The following is a 16,760-nucleotide window of genomic DNA, read 5'->3' as shown; positions in this document are numbered from 1 at the left end:
AAGAGAAAATAATTTGCACTGGATTTTAAATGAAGTGACATGATAGCAAATTGGAGGATTAAGCATGCTAAAAAGTTGCAACTAAGCATTCAGTTATGAAGAGAAACAACATTGAAATGGAGACTAATCTTAAGGAAATGACACAATGTTAATCAGCTAGAGATTAATTAACACAACAATTAGAATTGTTACTAAATGGTTCGATCATCATAAGGCATGAGATGTGCCTCATCCGATGCAACTTTTCATTCAAGAATGCTGATATAAGAAGTCATTCTCATCAATCATTTAAGGCATTATACAGGAACCTTTTATAGCTTTTATATCCAGTTTGGGTCTGCTCATTTGAGCACTTGCCTACTTTGGCAAATTTGTTGCACAAGCATACGAAGAGATCAGGGACAGAACCAATGTTGCAAGCATACGAGAAAGATCAGAAACAGCAACCTATTGCTGATGGCGATCTCTTCACATTTGCATACTCATATTGTTCTATTAGACAGAACAATGTATATTGCTGCAAGCAAGACCATATCGATTGCGTATACACATCACTATATCAGAAATAGCAACATATTGTTGTATATATCCCAGAACTAATCTTAGCTCACCGTAAGTGACAGAATATCATATTCCATAGCATACTTTGTATTTATAAAATAGAGATTGCTACAAGTCCACATAGAAAATTTACCTTGACAAATCGGAAGAAGCTTATACCATATTGATGTGTGTGTGTCTATATATATATATATATATATATATATAATCATTTTGCATATAAGAGGAATAGAAAGTGATATTGTGCATGTTCTCAATTTTAATCTTTAAGTGCAAGAATTAGATAGATTAAGGTGTCAGAAGCTGAAGTAAATGTCTCAATATTGCAGGTTAGCCAAAAGGAGACATTACATTGTTGTATAATATATTGTTGAGATGATTGATCTATTGTCATATTGCTATCATGACTAAATGCTATTTTTGTTAATATTTATTGCTTTCCTTTAACTAGTAGAAATTTGATCCTCTCTCTCTCTCTCTCTCTCTCTCTCTCTCTCTCTCTCTCTCTCTCTTCTGAGAATCATATGTGTTTCCCTCCTACCATTCCCATAAATGGCTCTCAAATTGCTATACGCAAAATGCATCCTCTGCCATTCCCCCATCCTGTCAAGTGCCCATCCCCGAGACACCATGGAACACAGTATATATTGATATGCATTTCAAGCTGGACACAATGCCTTTGAGTTTGAACCTATGCTTTGTTCATTATCCATATCTGTCTATGGTGCCTTCTAGTGGCTCAAAACTCATCATAGGTTTAGCTTGGCATTGTGAGAGGTTGTTTTTAGCCAAGTAAATGGAAGTCAAATGATTTTTTAGGAATCTCTGTTGCAACTTCCACAAAAATAATTTTTTTGGAATGTAACACCATGAATGGTATGTCTAATACCAAATGTGATGGAAGTCTTCTTGTCAAATCTCATCGTTTGAGAGTTCATCACCCAGCTTCAATATGTGTGTTTGACCAATTTATGTCTTGTGAGTACACAATTACTTGATTGTGTGTGTAATATATCCCAGCTCTAATCTTGTGTTTGGCTAGTTTATGTGTTTGTTTCACACACTTAAAGTCAACCTATAGACCAGCAAAAACTTCATGGGCATTTTGTTTTTGAAATTATATATTGATTTAGTGTATATTTCAAAAATTTGTGAAATACAATTCTTTCTTTTATTTGACCACTGTCTCTATATATTCTCTCCTGTTTGAAGCTCTGGTTGTTAAAAAAACATTTTTGACTTTATATTCTTCACAACTTGCACCTGATTAAACTAACACAGTTTTTATTTGATTCAAATGAATTCAGGGCTTTCAAGTGTCAAAAACATTTTGGAAAGGCAATCAAAGGTACACAACCAAAAAATGAATTGGAAAATGTAATGGTCTGCCCTATTCTGATTTTTTTGTTTGTTTTTGCTCATGGAAAATTTATCAAACAGTTTGGTTGCAAGATGAATAACGAGTTTCCAAAATTTGACTGGAGCATTTGGAAGTATAGTTGCTTGAATAGATTAAATATGATATTGGGAAAATCAAACGATTTCAAAATAGTACCACCACATTCACTATTTCATTAACAATTGTTTATTCCAATATTAAGTTTTCAGACTTGTACAATCAGCACTGGAATAACTAACAGTTTCAGACTTTAACTTTTCTTTTAATAAGGAATACAATAAATCTATCTATCTATCTATCTATAGATATATATTACCATCTGGCCGGGAGGTTGATTCTCATGTTGGGTTGTTTTCCTTTGGAAACAATCTTGTTATTTCGTTTCCGTTCGACAGTTTGTTGACACTCAGACATGAAAGGACCAGTTGAAGATTTCAGGAGAGAAGGTTGATTCAACCTTGCCTTATTTTGATAGATTACATAAATATTTTGAGTATCTACTTCGGAAAGCGGAATTTAAGGAGAGACAATATGGGGTCAAGGTTGGTACTCATATTTGTGACTTGAGGTTCATCCAAAGGGCTTTGGAGGCACTTAAGTTAGAATATCTCCACTTGTTTCATGATAGAGAATATGCTATTGGGCATGTTGATAGGCTTTGCAGTGCATCTACTTAATGAGTTGTTTAGGGTCAAAGATTACAGCCATCTTTTGATACTAGAGTTGTTAGTGATGAGTCATTGATAGAGATCAAAGTCTTATATCCTAACTACTCAATAAGGAGAACACATCATTTCTCTTTTGATCCATTAGTAGAGCACTTGGTTATGCGTCGATGTGGATGGGCTCTAGGATCATACCATCCTTTATAGGGTGGGTATAAACCATCTTTAGTTGATAGGGTGGGTGATTGCAAGTAAGTGGGGGACTACTTGTAGAGTTAGTGCATCCATGGCAATTTAGCAAAAGATGGATAGTATGGTTGTAATACAAACACCGTAGGGAGTTATCATCTTCATAGTACAATTGGGTACCATACCAATGGGGGAATTGATAGAATGTAGAGGGAGATTTGGTCTATTACTTTCTCATGTTGGGTGAATGTGAGTTTCGTTTACTTTGGGACCTTGGCGGTGACAGGGTTAGCGCTACTGATTGGTTGGGTCTCATTGAGCTGCTACACCATTTGCAACATGGTGGCATTGGGATCAGATTAGTACACTATTTGATGAAACATTTGCTGATTCAAATGAAAGTTCTCATGATAGTATACCTGAATTCTCCATGTACCTAAACCCATTGTTTGAAGAAGAAGTAAAAGAAGACAGATCTGAATTCACTATATTTTCAAATCCATTGTTTGAGGAGGATTTTCCTTACAGCCAAGTCCATCAGCATCATGATGAAGATAGCAGGTTTGGCTCTGAAATTGATGAAACTCATGACATACATTCAAAAGGTAGGATATCTTCTAGTTCATCCCATGACCAGGAGTTGCAGCAAAGCTTTGAAGGAGATACAAAATCAGATATGCATAATAAGGAGAATGTGTTGAGTGATTCTAAAATTCTTCCAAGCATCCCACTTGATCAAGTTCTTGATAAAGGGGAAGTAGTGTTTCCTAGACATGAGGAGAAACATCTTGAAGATGGGGCAAAGTGTATACAAGAGGATATCTAGGCAAAGAGGATTTCTTTTGATGTTTTATCAATGGATCGAATGCATGACTTCAGGAATCTTCCATGTAGGAAGGGCCATAATGCACTTAATAGTTTCTCAAAAATAGATACCAAAGATTGCATTGATCAAGTGGAAGTAATAAGTATTGTTCATAAAAATGATGATATGATATTCAGCAGGTTCAAAGTGTTACACAAACAGAATTGAGTGTTTGATAGAGGGAAGAATCAAGTTTCATTTTTTTTGGGAGGACCTGGGGCCACCAAATTTCACCTTGCATTGTGCTAAGCATGGATGCTCAGTCCGTTTCTTCAAAGATAGCTATAATCTCGCTATGCTCATAGGGAGCATACGTCCCCAGAAAGAGCCACTGATGGAGCTCTAAATTTAGAGGCTCTATTTTTGCACATTTTGTGAATTAGATAAAATTTTGAATTAGAAGCCCCTATAAAAAGGCAGTCATAAATAAAATCTACTGAACCATGAGGAGGTGAAAGAGATTAATGATAAACAAAGAATTCTTTTCAAATCTTAATCCTATATGTGCATATTCCCTTCTGGAAAAATGTCATCAACAAATCAGGGAAACAACAACACATAGTCATAGTCAATGCTCTTGCTGTCTATAGGGCTAAATAATAACAGACTGCAAGAGTATTTCAAAATAAATGGTCTTCAACTGTTCTGAAGGTCTTATTTTTAGCAGTTGCAGATGAAATCAGACTGCTATGATGGGTTTTGCATTAGAGAAGTTTGGACAATACAAAGCTTATATGAAGCTTAACTTCAATATATCTGATGAAAGAAATGGAAGAATTAAGTTTGTGATACACCTAAGATTGCCATTGTACATTCAAATTCTCTTAGTGCTCATTCAAGTATTTTGGAACACTCCTTTGATAATGAAGAATATATAATCTATGTGGGTGAACGTCTGCAGATAATCCCGTTCGATGAAAATGGTTTTGTTACAATCATTAGCGAGTTCATATTCCCATCTGAGATTGGAAGCTCCAATGTTTGACACGGGATGTTGGAAAGAAGTCAGGATTCAAACTTGGGCCATCAACGAGAAGTATATTGAACATCTTGGTTAATGTCATACACTTAGCTGTATGAGTGACAAAGATGCCAATTTGCACAAGGATTCTGAGTTCATTATTGTCATCAAAGGAAGGTCACACTTGAAGATACTAGAATAATAGAGTATTTGTCGTGTGTCTACAAATCAAGGTGAAAATGGAAGATTGCACCATATTTGCTCTTGAAACACCCGAAGTAATGATTATGGTTTTCCAGTCCACGCGGAAGCATCTTTGAGTGCTTGCGGAAGCAAAGGATGAGGTTACGATGTGTTCTCTACGATCAGAAGTTGTTATTTTTGACAAGGATCGCACAACAAAGACAAAATAGGGATCATGGGAGTCTAAGAGATTTACCAAGCTAGTTTGTGTGATAGAAGACAAAATAAATTATAATGTATTGCAACTCGAGGTGAGTGTAGAAAAGGATAAAGCAATTAAGCTTCTTGTCCACCAATTAAAATGATTTGAAGTTTAAGAGTGTGATTACATTAAAAGAAAATAATAATGTGATTTGTAAAAGGTGCGTTATTTAGATATGATTTTTCATTTTGAAAAGTCGTGACTTTAAATGAAGAAAGATATAAATATGTGAGAAGTTGGAGAAGTAAAAAGACATATTCGGACATTCACATCCAGATTTACTCTGGAGAAGTATTTTATATTTATTTTATTGTACGGAGGGATAAGCAGTTTATTATGACTTTGTAATAAAAATTCTATTATTTTGTTTTAATAATAAAATAAAATGTTCTTTGTTTATAATTAAAGGCATGGAGATTTAAACTGTAGGGGAATTGTCCTTTGTAATTATTTTCTGGAATTCTATATACAATTTAAATGTCGGATAAGTGGACATGGTCATTTAGCATTTTAAATTCGATCATTGCAAATATTGTGCAATAAAAAATTGTTTGTGCATCTGTGTCCAGCTTGTCTCCTTGCCAGAGGAGTTAAAATTTAATCTGGACTAATTTAAACATTGCATAATATTTGGTTTGTTGCATCTCGATTATTTAATTGTTGACAGTAAAGTGTGAAGAACATTATGAATTTGTACATAAAAATTCACTGAAGTTGACTCTATTACCCAGATGAGCAGAGGCACAGGTCTTTTTATTATTGAAGTCTTAGAAAATTTGTAACTTCCTTCCTACAAGTATCAAATCAATTATTTATAAATATTTTACAATCCATTCAATTCAAACACTCAGCATCCAGTTTTCATTGAGTTTGAGGACCTTGCAAGCTGGAGATCTCCAAAGCTTGAATTCGCTCTAGAAAAGCCTTGAACTAGACGGTTAGTGTTAAGGTGAAGGTTTACTTGCCTCAATGTAGCGGAGCCCGAAGTGCAAGGGAATCAAAAAGTATTCCTGTTCATTGGCCAAAACTGATTGAGAAGTCCTATTGGAGAAGTGGCAAGCTCTTGGATTTCCAATTTGCGGTTTTGGGAACCAACAGGGGCGATGGTGTGAAAACCTCACAACAACTATTGAGAATGAAAAGCTGGATTTGGAATTGGCTACTGGACAACTTAATAAAGCAAAGGAGCAACTCTCTCAATTCTTGCAAAGAAGGAAAGATCTTGCAGCACAAATGGATGACAATCTCTAAATTTAAAAAAGAATTGAAAATTTATGCCCAAAATGAAATTTAGATGAAGCTGATGCAACAATCAAAGATCTACTTGAAAAGAATCTCATTCTTGAAGAAAAAGTTAGAAAGTTAAAAAAAGAACAAGAAATTCAATCAGTTAGATTATGTGAAGTCATGGAAGAATAGGACAAAGCCAAAGAAGAGATAGAAGAAAAGGGCATTGAAATCCAAGAACTATCCCTTCAACAAGTAGGCTTTATTGATCAACTCAATGATGCAAATCAAGAGCTATTGATCTGAGAACAGAGAATGAAAGACTGTAGAATGATCTAAGCATGGAAAAACAAACCAATGAGAGAATGACGAAATCTCAAGAAAGCATGAATCAATTGAATGGGAAAACTCAGTATAGACGCAAAGGCAAAGCTATATTAGGATAAACAGAAGAAGGTGAATCATCTCAACAAGGAGCTCAAAAGAATAAAAGACCTACTTGCAATCATTGTGGTAAGATAGGTCATACATCAAATAAGTGTTGGAGCAATAGAAAAACAAAATTCAATGGAAATGTTACAATTGCAATAAGCATGGTCATAGATCAAGTGAATGCACAAAGAAACCTAAGTTTGAAGGAAAGTGTCACAATTGCAACATACAAGGACACACATCTTCAGAGTGTAAAACCAAGAAGTGGAACCCAACAAAGCAAATTGTGAAAGCAATATTTGGTTGGGATTACAACACTTGGTGTAGATGTCACGACTGTGGTGAGTTTGGGCACATTGGAGCAAATTGTGTAAAACATGATACATCACATGAGGAAAAGAGACTCACTACAAAGAGATGTTTTGTTTGTATAGAACTTGTACATCTTGCCGAGAATTGTATGAAGAGAGGCAAAGTAGAATATGAAAAGAAAACTAAAGCTGACAACATCAGAAAACAAATGAGGCAACAATGGGTGCAAAATCTCCAGAGAATGCAAGCCAAAGTCCTGAAGTTGTTGACACCCAAGTCAATATGGAGATCATTGGAATTGTGATTCAGAAGAAGTCATCTAACATCAGTTCCAACTAGCAAGCAGAAAGATCCATATCAACATTCAAGATGCACGAGGATCACCGAGTGATGAGGAAATTGAAGACCTTACCGAGCATGGTCAGGTTGCCTATCTTTTCTAGATGCAGATGCCGAGTTCGTGACTCTACCGTGTACCAATTTCAGACCGAGCAATGGTAACCTTACTGAATTGAAGGTGTCTTTTGAGCATTAAAGACAAAATCGAGTGGAGGACAACTTGTCACTAAGTGTATATGTGTACGAAGCATTAATGACGATCAAAAAGACTGAAATTCGTTAAAAGGAGGAAATTGAATGTATTGTTTTACTGCGAATTTTTAGAGCATAGAGCAAAGAGTGAATTCAGAGCCTCCGAGCAATTTAAGCAATTGTTGTTGAAGATTTCTCTGTGTTCAAAACCCTAATGAGTGATGGCATCTTCTAGCAGCAAGCTTAAGAAAGGTTTTAAGATGTTGGTTCGTGGAGTTGATTGCAAGGCTCCTGCGTTCAAATTGACACCAGCAATTGCAGAGGCTCTCGACCCTGTTGGAGCGCAATCTCAGATTCCACCTAAGGTACTCCTTGTTCATGATATTCGATCATTCTATCATTGTTCTATTCAAGAGCTTGGAACCCTAGAGATGAATGGGGCATACAACGAACTATGTGTGGGTGGTGTCTTAAAACCCGCGCATGCACATTTGGAGACAAAGGGTTTGACGCATATTTTACATATTTCGAGGGTCTTTCAAGTGAAGTGGATCAGATGCACCTTGAGCCTTGTTCATAACATGCAGTTATGGTTAGATCATCCTATTTTGATAACCTAGAAGATGATGCATAGGATTATTGGATTGCCCATATTGAACAAAGCAAGGACCACAAAAACCCTAGGTTAGGTTGAATTGGCAAAACAGACTCTTGCCGAATGGGATGGAAGAGGCATAAAACTAGGTGGTGTAATTGACATGGAATTGAAGTTTAGCATTCACATGATAGCTCACAAAATCTACAGCTCAAGCTGGTTGAACAACGTATCATGTGAAATAGTTGACTTGGTGTACAAGGTGGTAAAGACCAATTTATCCTTCGCCCTTGCCGAGCTATTGCTAAATCAATCGAGCAAGAACATGGAGAGTAGCCGAGTCTCCAAGAACAATCCGTGTAAGTTTGGTTCTCTCTTGACATGTTTATTCTTCTATGTTCAAAAGTTTTTCCTTTTTAAAGGAACTATAGTATGGAAGAAAGATACTCTAGGATTGTATCAAACTAATGAATTTATAGCAGAGATGGGAGAAAACTTTGACAGTATTATGGATGATTATTTTGAGACATTCAAGGAGAAAATGCAAAGTAGATATAGGATACCAAGGAAACTAGTAGAAGATTATGAGTAGGATATTTGTTTTCTGGTTGACTCTGACAAGGTATACATTCAAGCAATTAGGCCTAGAGTGGCATGGGTTAAACCTCTGGAATATGAGGTTAAAATAGATGACACCAAAGATATCATTAAGGCTCTACTGAACGAACCTATGGATCTTAAGGCAACATATTTTGGAACATATGAAGAGGCCAAGGCCAGAATTGAGCTTGAGATTAAGTTACCCGCAAGCAGTGAATAGAGGAAGGAAAATGATAGAGAAAATAATGAAGAACACTAAGGGCCCGTTTGGTGGCAGGAATAGGAATACGTATTCTAGATTTGTTATTCCAAGAATAGAAAATGGGAATACGTATTCCTATTTCATGTTTCGCTCATCTGGAATTTGATTGGGAATATGTCTATTTTATGTTTCGTTGTGCACAACAAGAGTTGGAATAAGTTTTTTTTTTAATATAATATTCTTTCCCTTACATTTGATTGAGTTGGTTTTTTTTTTAAAATTAAAATTATTTATTTTATATGGAGTGAAGCTAAATTTTTTGGAATTTATTTATAAAAAAATTAGACACAATCATGACAAAAAGCCATGAAACTCATAGAATATATTCATTATTTCTACAAATCACAATCATAAATTAGTTACAATGATCATAAATAAGTTCTAAACAAAAAAATAGACAAATCGTTGTTAAATATGTCCATCATTTCTACAGAAAATCATAAGTTAAGTTATAGTCTACATAGTCGCTCTAACTTTTAACTTCATTTATGCACATGGTCCCAATATGCTAGTAAGACTGAAACAATTATAATACACAACATGCTGCGAAGAAACATGTTTTCACTCTCTCGTAATTTGCACAACTTGCAATCATTACTTTCATGTGTTATAGATTTCGCTATGGTGGATGTGGGCGGGACATCATCGACCCACTGAAAGTAATTACAGCCACTTTCCTCCTACAATACCAAATCTAAATTAGTGGTTGCCACAATAATTAGTTGTTACATAAAATGTAAACCTAGAAAAAAATTAGTAACAACCTATCTGGCATTTGGACAACACAAGAATTTACGTTCTGGATTATTTGTTGTGTGCGAAGTCTACAGTACTATACGACCAACGCCACACTCACACATTGGTAAATTTAAATCCATCAACCTTGTATAAATAATGAACATATAAAACAATAAAAATTACATTCAATGAGGAAGATGATATAATTTTACACACACATTAAAACACCAAAACTAGTAGACAACAATGTTACTCCATATTTCAAACCATTAAAACCATCTACAATGTTTACAGATGCTAGACAAGATTATGAAAAAATAAGAAATTTTCAGATGACCAAATGAGAAAAATTCACTCATAAAATTGAAATGTGTTAACAACTATTCAAATTTCATTAGAATTCTTTATAATACCTCAAGTAATCAGAACCCAAAAAAATAGAAAATTGTCTCATTAAATGAATATCTCGATCTTAAAAAACCATGCTTAAGAAAAACCACAAATCTGGGCTGTAACCATGGCTATATGCAAGCATATTTGGCAAATGAATGATAAGAAGTGTATGTAACATGCGGGGAAAGGATATAGAATTGGAATGTGAGCATCCCAAAGTCTGCAAAGGTTAAATTGTGAAGGAATGAAGAGCTGCAGGAGTTGGGCACACAGGAGGACCAAGAACAAGAGGTAGCAGGGAATAGGAAGATTGAAGGTTCAAAAGAGGATGGGAGATATTTACTAGTATCTTTGCCCACACAAACAACAGCCACTGGAGCACAATGAAAATAAGAAATTTTCAGATGACCAAATGAGAAAAATTCACTCATAAAATTGAAATGTGTTAACAACTATTCAAATTTCATTAGAATTCTTTATAATACCTCAAGTAATCAGAACCCAAAAAAATAGAAAATTGTCTCATTAAATGAATATCTCGATCTTAAAAAACCATGCTTAAGAAAAACCACAAATCTGGGCTGTAACCATGGCTATATGCAAGCATATTTGGCAAATGAATGATAAGAAGTGTATGTAACATGCGGGGAAAGGATATAGAATTGGAATGTGAGCATCCCAAAGTCTGCAAAGGTTAAATTGTGAAGGAATGAAGAGCTGCAGGAGTTGGGCACACAGGAGGACCAAGAACAAGAGGTAGCAGGGAATAGGAAGATTGAAGGTTCAAAAGAGGATGGGAGATATTTACTAGTATCTTTGCCCACACAAACAACAGCCACTGGAGCACAATGAAAAGAAGAAGAGTGAGAATCAGATGAGGAAGTAACTTCCAATCTCTTTTCATCTTCACTTGTTTTCGTCATGGTCATAGGCTGTGCATTCCATGTAAAGGAACAGAATCAGCAGCACATGAACAATTTTATCATTTACCAAATATACAATAATCACAAACGGAACAGAATCATCAACACTTGTTTTCGTCATGGTCATAGGCTGTGCATCCCATGTAGAGGAACAAAATCAGCAGCACATGAACAACTAATGTTTTATCTATTGTGAAACTATCCTATTCTAAACACATTTATTATATACAGATCTAAAACAGCAATTGCAATATTAACAGCAGATGTGAACTCAAGATAGTAATATCACATTTACTATTAACAACAGATCTCAAACAGCAATTGCAATATTTACATAAGATGTGAACTTAAGATAGTAATATCACATTTACTATTAACAATAGATCTGAAACAGCAATTGCAATAGTGGGAAAACGTGAAACATAAATAGCATTTGATACATCAGACTGCAGTTAAAGAGTGACATTAGCGTAAATGTTGGTTTCAGTAAAAATATTATAATCCTCCAAACTTATATTTGATATAATATTCCCTCGCCTCTCCATCCATCTCTAAGAACCAAATAGCTATTGTTGGTTCATGCATAAAACTGTCAGATGCCCTAGTCATAGTCTCCTGACTAAGTCCGGGGATTGCTTTCAAGGCAGCAAACAAATTGGCAGCATCTGTCTTAGTATCCTCTTTATTAACTTTTATAGTTTGAGGCATTTTCATTCCCTCCTATATCATATGGATACTTTCAGAAATTACATCCAAAGAAGCGGCTATGCTTGCCTTCCTCCTCATTGGCCCTTTAGTCATAGATGTGAAACGATTGTTTCTAGTGGATGCAATGGATTGATTTGACTGAAGGAAATCTTCATCTAAATCAGCAGCAACGTTCACAGGTGTATTAAAACCCTCATCATCATCCAGATCAACAGCCTCGTCAAAAAGGTTACCATCTTTAGTATCTTGTGCTGTTGCCACTTCATTTCCTTCTGCAATGTCATTCCCGACAATGACTGCTAGATCATAAAAATAGGTGAATGGCTGCCTCCTATAAACTTTTACAATCCTGAATTCGTTTCTCTACACATTGGAAAAATTAAATAATTAGATAAATGTTTGATATTAGAATTGAAAAACACTTTGAAGAGAACATCACCTTTAAAAGATCATCCCATACACTATCCTCAGCATCCATGCATTGAGTTGTCTCATTCCAAGCAAATCCGCTTGTATTTCTCAACTCTTTCATTATTCTATACACCGACTTCCACGTTTTCAACTTGTTTTTTAAGTTATCTCTTCCAAGATTCAACTTCAGCTCTTCATTGAATCTCCTTTCTATAGCCGCCCACGCTTCTTTACGAAAACCTCCTTCAGCTTTCCTTCCTAGAGTAACTTTCTCAAGGAGCAAGTCTAAGAGTTTTCTCTCCATCTCTCTACTCCATACCACTTTTGAACTTCTAGATGAACTAACAGTAGGGGTACCTACGGGGGTAGAAATGGGGGTGGCAACGGGGGGCATACGAACCTCCTCATGTATGCTTGTCAATATTGTGTACAGAGGGAATTTAACTCAAATATGAACACTTTCAATAAGCAACATTATACAGATTTCATTTTTCCTGTAAGCAACATTATATAGATTTCCATTATGCAGTAAAGCTTGTGGATTTCAGATTCAGATTCAAATATGTACACTTTCAATAAGCAACATCATACATATTTCCATTATAAAGGAAAGTATGTAGATTTCAAAATTTTGCCTGATCACGAGCGTAAAGTTTTAGTACTAAAGTACTTGGCAAGTATTGCTATTTCACAAAAATACAGATTCAACAGTAGAGTCCGATCTACATAGCACATTGAAGGTAAACAACACATTCTGGTGACTCACCAACTTAGAAAGACTCCATAAGCAAAGATAGTAAGATGCAAATAGTGTTGCATAAGGAATTACTATTTATGGTGGCTCATAGTGTTTGCATTTTTCCAAGCAAAATAATGTTAAGCATAGAAATGAAAAAGGCAAGGTCATGGCCATGTCTTCTGGGGCCATTGTCTGATTGGTTGATGTTGCATTTGCATCTCCATCTTTAGTTCCGGTCTTGCTGTCCAAAAGAGAAATTGATTCCAATGTTCAACTTGCCATAGCCGGTCTAATCTAAGGGAAACACTAAATCTTCATTTCATTAAAATAACAGTAACAAAACACTTTATATAAAATATTCAAAACTGGGAATCTATTGATTGTTCTCTAAATTTAACAAATGAGACAAAGAAATTGTAGATGAATGCCATTTAATTGGTGTACAAGCTTTCTTTTGTTTTGCCAACCCCACCATTTCACAATAAATACCAGACGATGAATTGAGTCATGGGAACAATTTCATCTCCATCTAATTACATGTTTATGATTTTTTTTGTTTCCTTAGTTTTCATTACAATCGCAAATCATGATGTTTAGGGCTATATAATGGATGCACTTTCAAAAAAGACTGTGATCCTTGTAACACATCAAGTTGATTTTCTACAAGAAATTGATACCTTACTGGTTAGTGAGAAGGAGATGCCTCACCCCATATGTATTGCTTAAGGGAGTTGCATCAAGATGCTTTCTAGTTAATGGTATAAAATGTCATTCCAATAATTTATATGAATTTAATGGTAGAAATTTTTGCAACTTCTACTACGCTCATTACACTAAGGCCAGACTTTATTGCAGTTAATGTCAGATGAGGAGGTTCAAATAAGTGGGAGGTATCAAGAGTTATTAGCCTCTAGTGAGGCATTCCAAGAGCTTGTGAATGCACATAGAGACGCAATGGGTTCTAACAAATCGACGGTTACAATGTCACCCTCAAAAGACAAACTTGTGAGTCAAGAAAATGAAATTCAAAAGGTCAAGTCTCAAAAGGAATAGGGAAAATCATCCAGAGCACTTGAAATGGATCAACTAGTCAAAGAGGAAGAAAAAGAAACCGGAGATAGTGGTATAAAACCATATGTTGTATATTAGCTCCACCTCTTGTAGGTTGCAGAAGCAGCTGCCATAAATGATGCAAGGGAGCTGTTTATATTTCTTGTCTACATAGCAATTAAACTCAAATTAAAGGTCTTATGTAATCTATTGTTTCTTCCTGAGCTTTCTTTTTGTCAGATTTCAACATCATTTCATGCAGAATCAGCTTCCATTCTGTTTTTTTCTTTATTTTCTTTGTTAATGATGGATCATATAGATTGGATCTGAAACATCAATTAAATAAACCTATATAGTTTAGAACTGATCATATTTATAATTTGATTTAAAATATCGATGCAATTATTACCAGAAACTATACACAATAAAAGAAAATGCTCCCATAAATTTGCATCTCCACAGAAGCTGCATTTGCTGTTAGAGCCTTGAGAACTAGAATAACATGTGCTTTGCTTTTTGTGAAACCTGTAGTAGAGAAGTGAAAGTCCAAATGGTTTTATGTGTAAAGCAAAGGCAAGAAGACTGTAAGTTTGTCTATGTTCAATACACTTTTACTAAAGAAGCAACTTCTCATCATAATAGAAACTCTTACTAAAGAAAGTGTCATGCACTGTAAAATGTATAACAGATTATAAGACAGCATAACATTATATAAAAGAATGCCTGTGAATGAATATAAGAAATTCTATGTCAAGGAACGCTATAAAATGATTGCAAAATGTGCATAAAATGGAGTTTGTAAGGAGTGGTGAGAAAGCACGCAATTTACATGATGAATCAATGGTGAGACAATTTCATGTCACTCAATCTAAATAATTTAATCATATATCAGTTTTAATGAATGAACATTCTATATAAAGTGTCGATGCAATTATTGTAGTTCTTCAAAATTGAAGTTAAAAGTGTCAATACGAGAAAAAGAAAACTAATGTTGAGATCTATAGTCCTCCCACATCCTTCGTGCTATTTCATCTCGAAACTTTCCCCAGTCATCTCTATCTCTCGGAGTCATCCCATAAGTGTCAAGGATTAGCACATTTATCCCATCACAATCATCTTCATCTTCAATTTTCACATCAGGTGGAACCCCATCCTCTATCGTAATAAAATTGTGTAGTATGCAACATGCTAATGTGATCTTTGTTTGAGTCGCGATATTATAGGATGTTGCATGCCTTAGGATAGGGAATTGTTGCTTCAAAATACCAAATGTGGTCTTAATCACATTCCTAAGAGAGGAGTGTCGGTAGTAAAACAACTCACGTGCATTGTTGATTGGGTTTGCCCTGAAAAACTCTTTAAGGTGATACCACGTACATCGATAAGGGGCGAGAAATCTAGGAACATTTGGATAGCCGGCATCAACTAAATAGAATTTTCCTATACAAAGGGATAAAAAAGTTATAGATTAGAAATCACATAAAAACTATGTATTACAATAATGACAATATAATCCTTAATTATAGGATTTAAGATACCTGGGGGAACTAGTAGTGGATCTACTCTTGACAGAGTTGAAGCAAGAACACAACTATTTGCAGCTGGCACTTCCCAACCAGCAAGAACATATTGAAACTTGTAGTCAAACGAACATATGCCTAGTACATTCTGTGACAAGTTTCCTTTTCTATCACGATATTTTGTTTGCTTGTCCACATCAATGGTAATTGGTATATGGGTTCCATCGATTGCTCCAATAAAATCCTAGTGTATGAAATATTATTGTCAAATATGTAGGAATATACTTAAGACTCAAGCAACAAAATACATGTCAGTAGGAGATGTACCTTGAAGTACAGATCAAAACGCTCTTTCCCAACAAATTTTAGAGGAGTAGCTGGAGAAGGGGGCAAAAGGTAAATGCTATGGAGTGATATGATAGCCTTCAAGACCTTATGGAAGTAGCAACTTACAGTCTCTCCTGAGTGACCAAAATTATGGCCAATCTTACGATTCTTTAGATTGTGGCCAAGGGTATGGAGGAACATGACCAATTCTTCCAATTTCATGTTTACTGTATCTTCAATGCTCCCTTTCTCCCTTAGAATATTGGAAAGTTTGAAGAAAGCTTCTCTACTCATTCGTATTTGGTCGTGACAATCCATGTCATTGGGATATACAATACATTTATAGAAAGGACAAGTAGCTCTTCTTCGATTACACCTATGTATTCTAGCATCTTCGTAAGATGCTACTATGAATACTGCTTGGGTGACAAGCAAAACAGCAAGTACACGCAAGAATGTGATCTTTCTAATGATGCTTCATTGAACTTCTAAATCATTAGCAAGATCCATTGAATGACCTATAATCATAGATAGGAGTTATTGTTTGACATGAAAACATAAAAACATAAACAAAAAAACACATTTTCCCCATATGTAACCTATTTATCCTTACAATTATTACCTAAAACAAGTTACAGGACTGAATATGATGTAGGGGCAGCTGAATTGGGAGTCTCAAGAATTGAGTTCATCAAAGGAATGTCTGAGCATGATTTTGGTAGAGTAAATTGGTCTACGAAGAGGGAAAAAAGAAGGTATTTGTTAATAGGTACACCAAGATCAGCTGGTAGATCCCCTAAGTTCATCTGATTTCATTGATCTCATTTGCTTATCTTTTGACATTAATATAAGTTCAATCCTGGTGCTCTTCTCAATTTTGATTTTTAGATGCACTTACTGATCCTGT

The 16,760-nt window shown here is 35.2% G+C and overlaps 1 protein-coding gene across 8 annotated transcripts in view; it reads left to right on the top strand.

Annotated features, from left to right (window-relative positions):
• Nucleotides 1-16,760, top strand: part of LOC149543679 (uncharacterized) — a 196,838-nt gene that overhangs the window by 114,129 nt on the left and 65,949 nt on the right. For 6 of the 8 annotated variants that reach the window (XM_089798438.1, XM_089798437.1, XM_089798436.1 and 3 more), the window contains one exon: nt 1,869-1,909. In XM_089798438.1, coding sequence (XP_089654564.1) covers nt 1,869-1,909 — 41 coding nt within the window. Of the gene's footprint in view, nt 1-1,868; nt 1,939-16,760 lie in introns of all 8 variants that reach the window. The other 2 variants (XR_016355672.1, XR_016355673.1) reach the window with 1 other exon arrangement.

This window comes from Cupressus sempervirens, chromosome 8 (assembly GCF_028749045.1).
Source record: "Cupressus sempervirens isolate cs-2001-9-10 chromosome 8, ASM2874904v1, whole genome shotgun sequence".
In the NCBI taxonomy this organism is placed as follows: domain Eukaryota; kingdom Viridiplantae; phylum Streptophyta; class Pinopsida; order Cupressales; family Cupressaceae; genus Cupressus; species Cupressus sempervirens.
The sequence above is the reverse complement of the archived record's forward strand: the minus strand, read 5'-3'. Positions and strand labels throughout refer to the sequence as shown.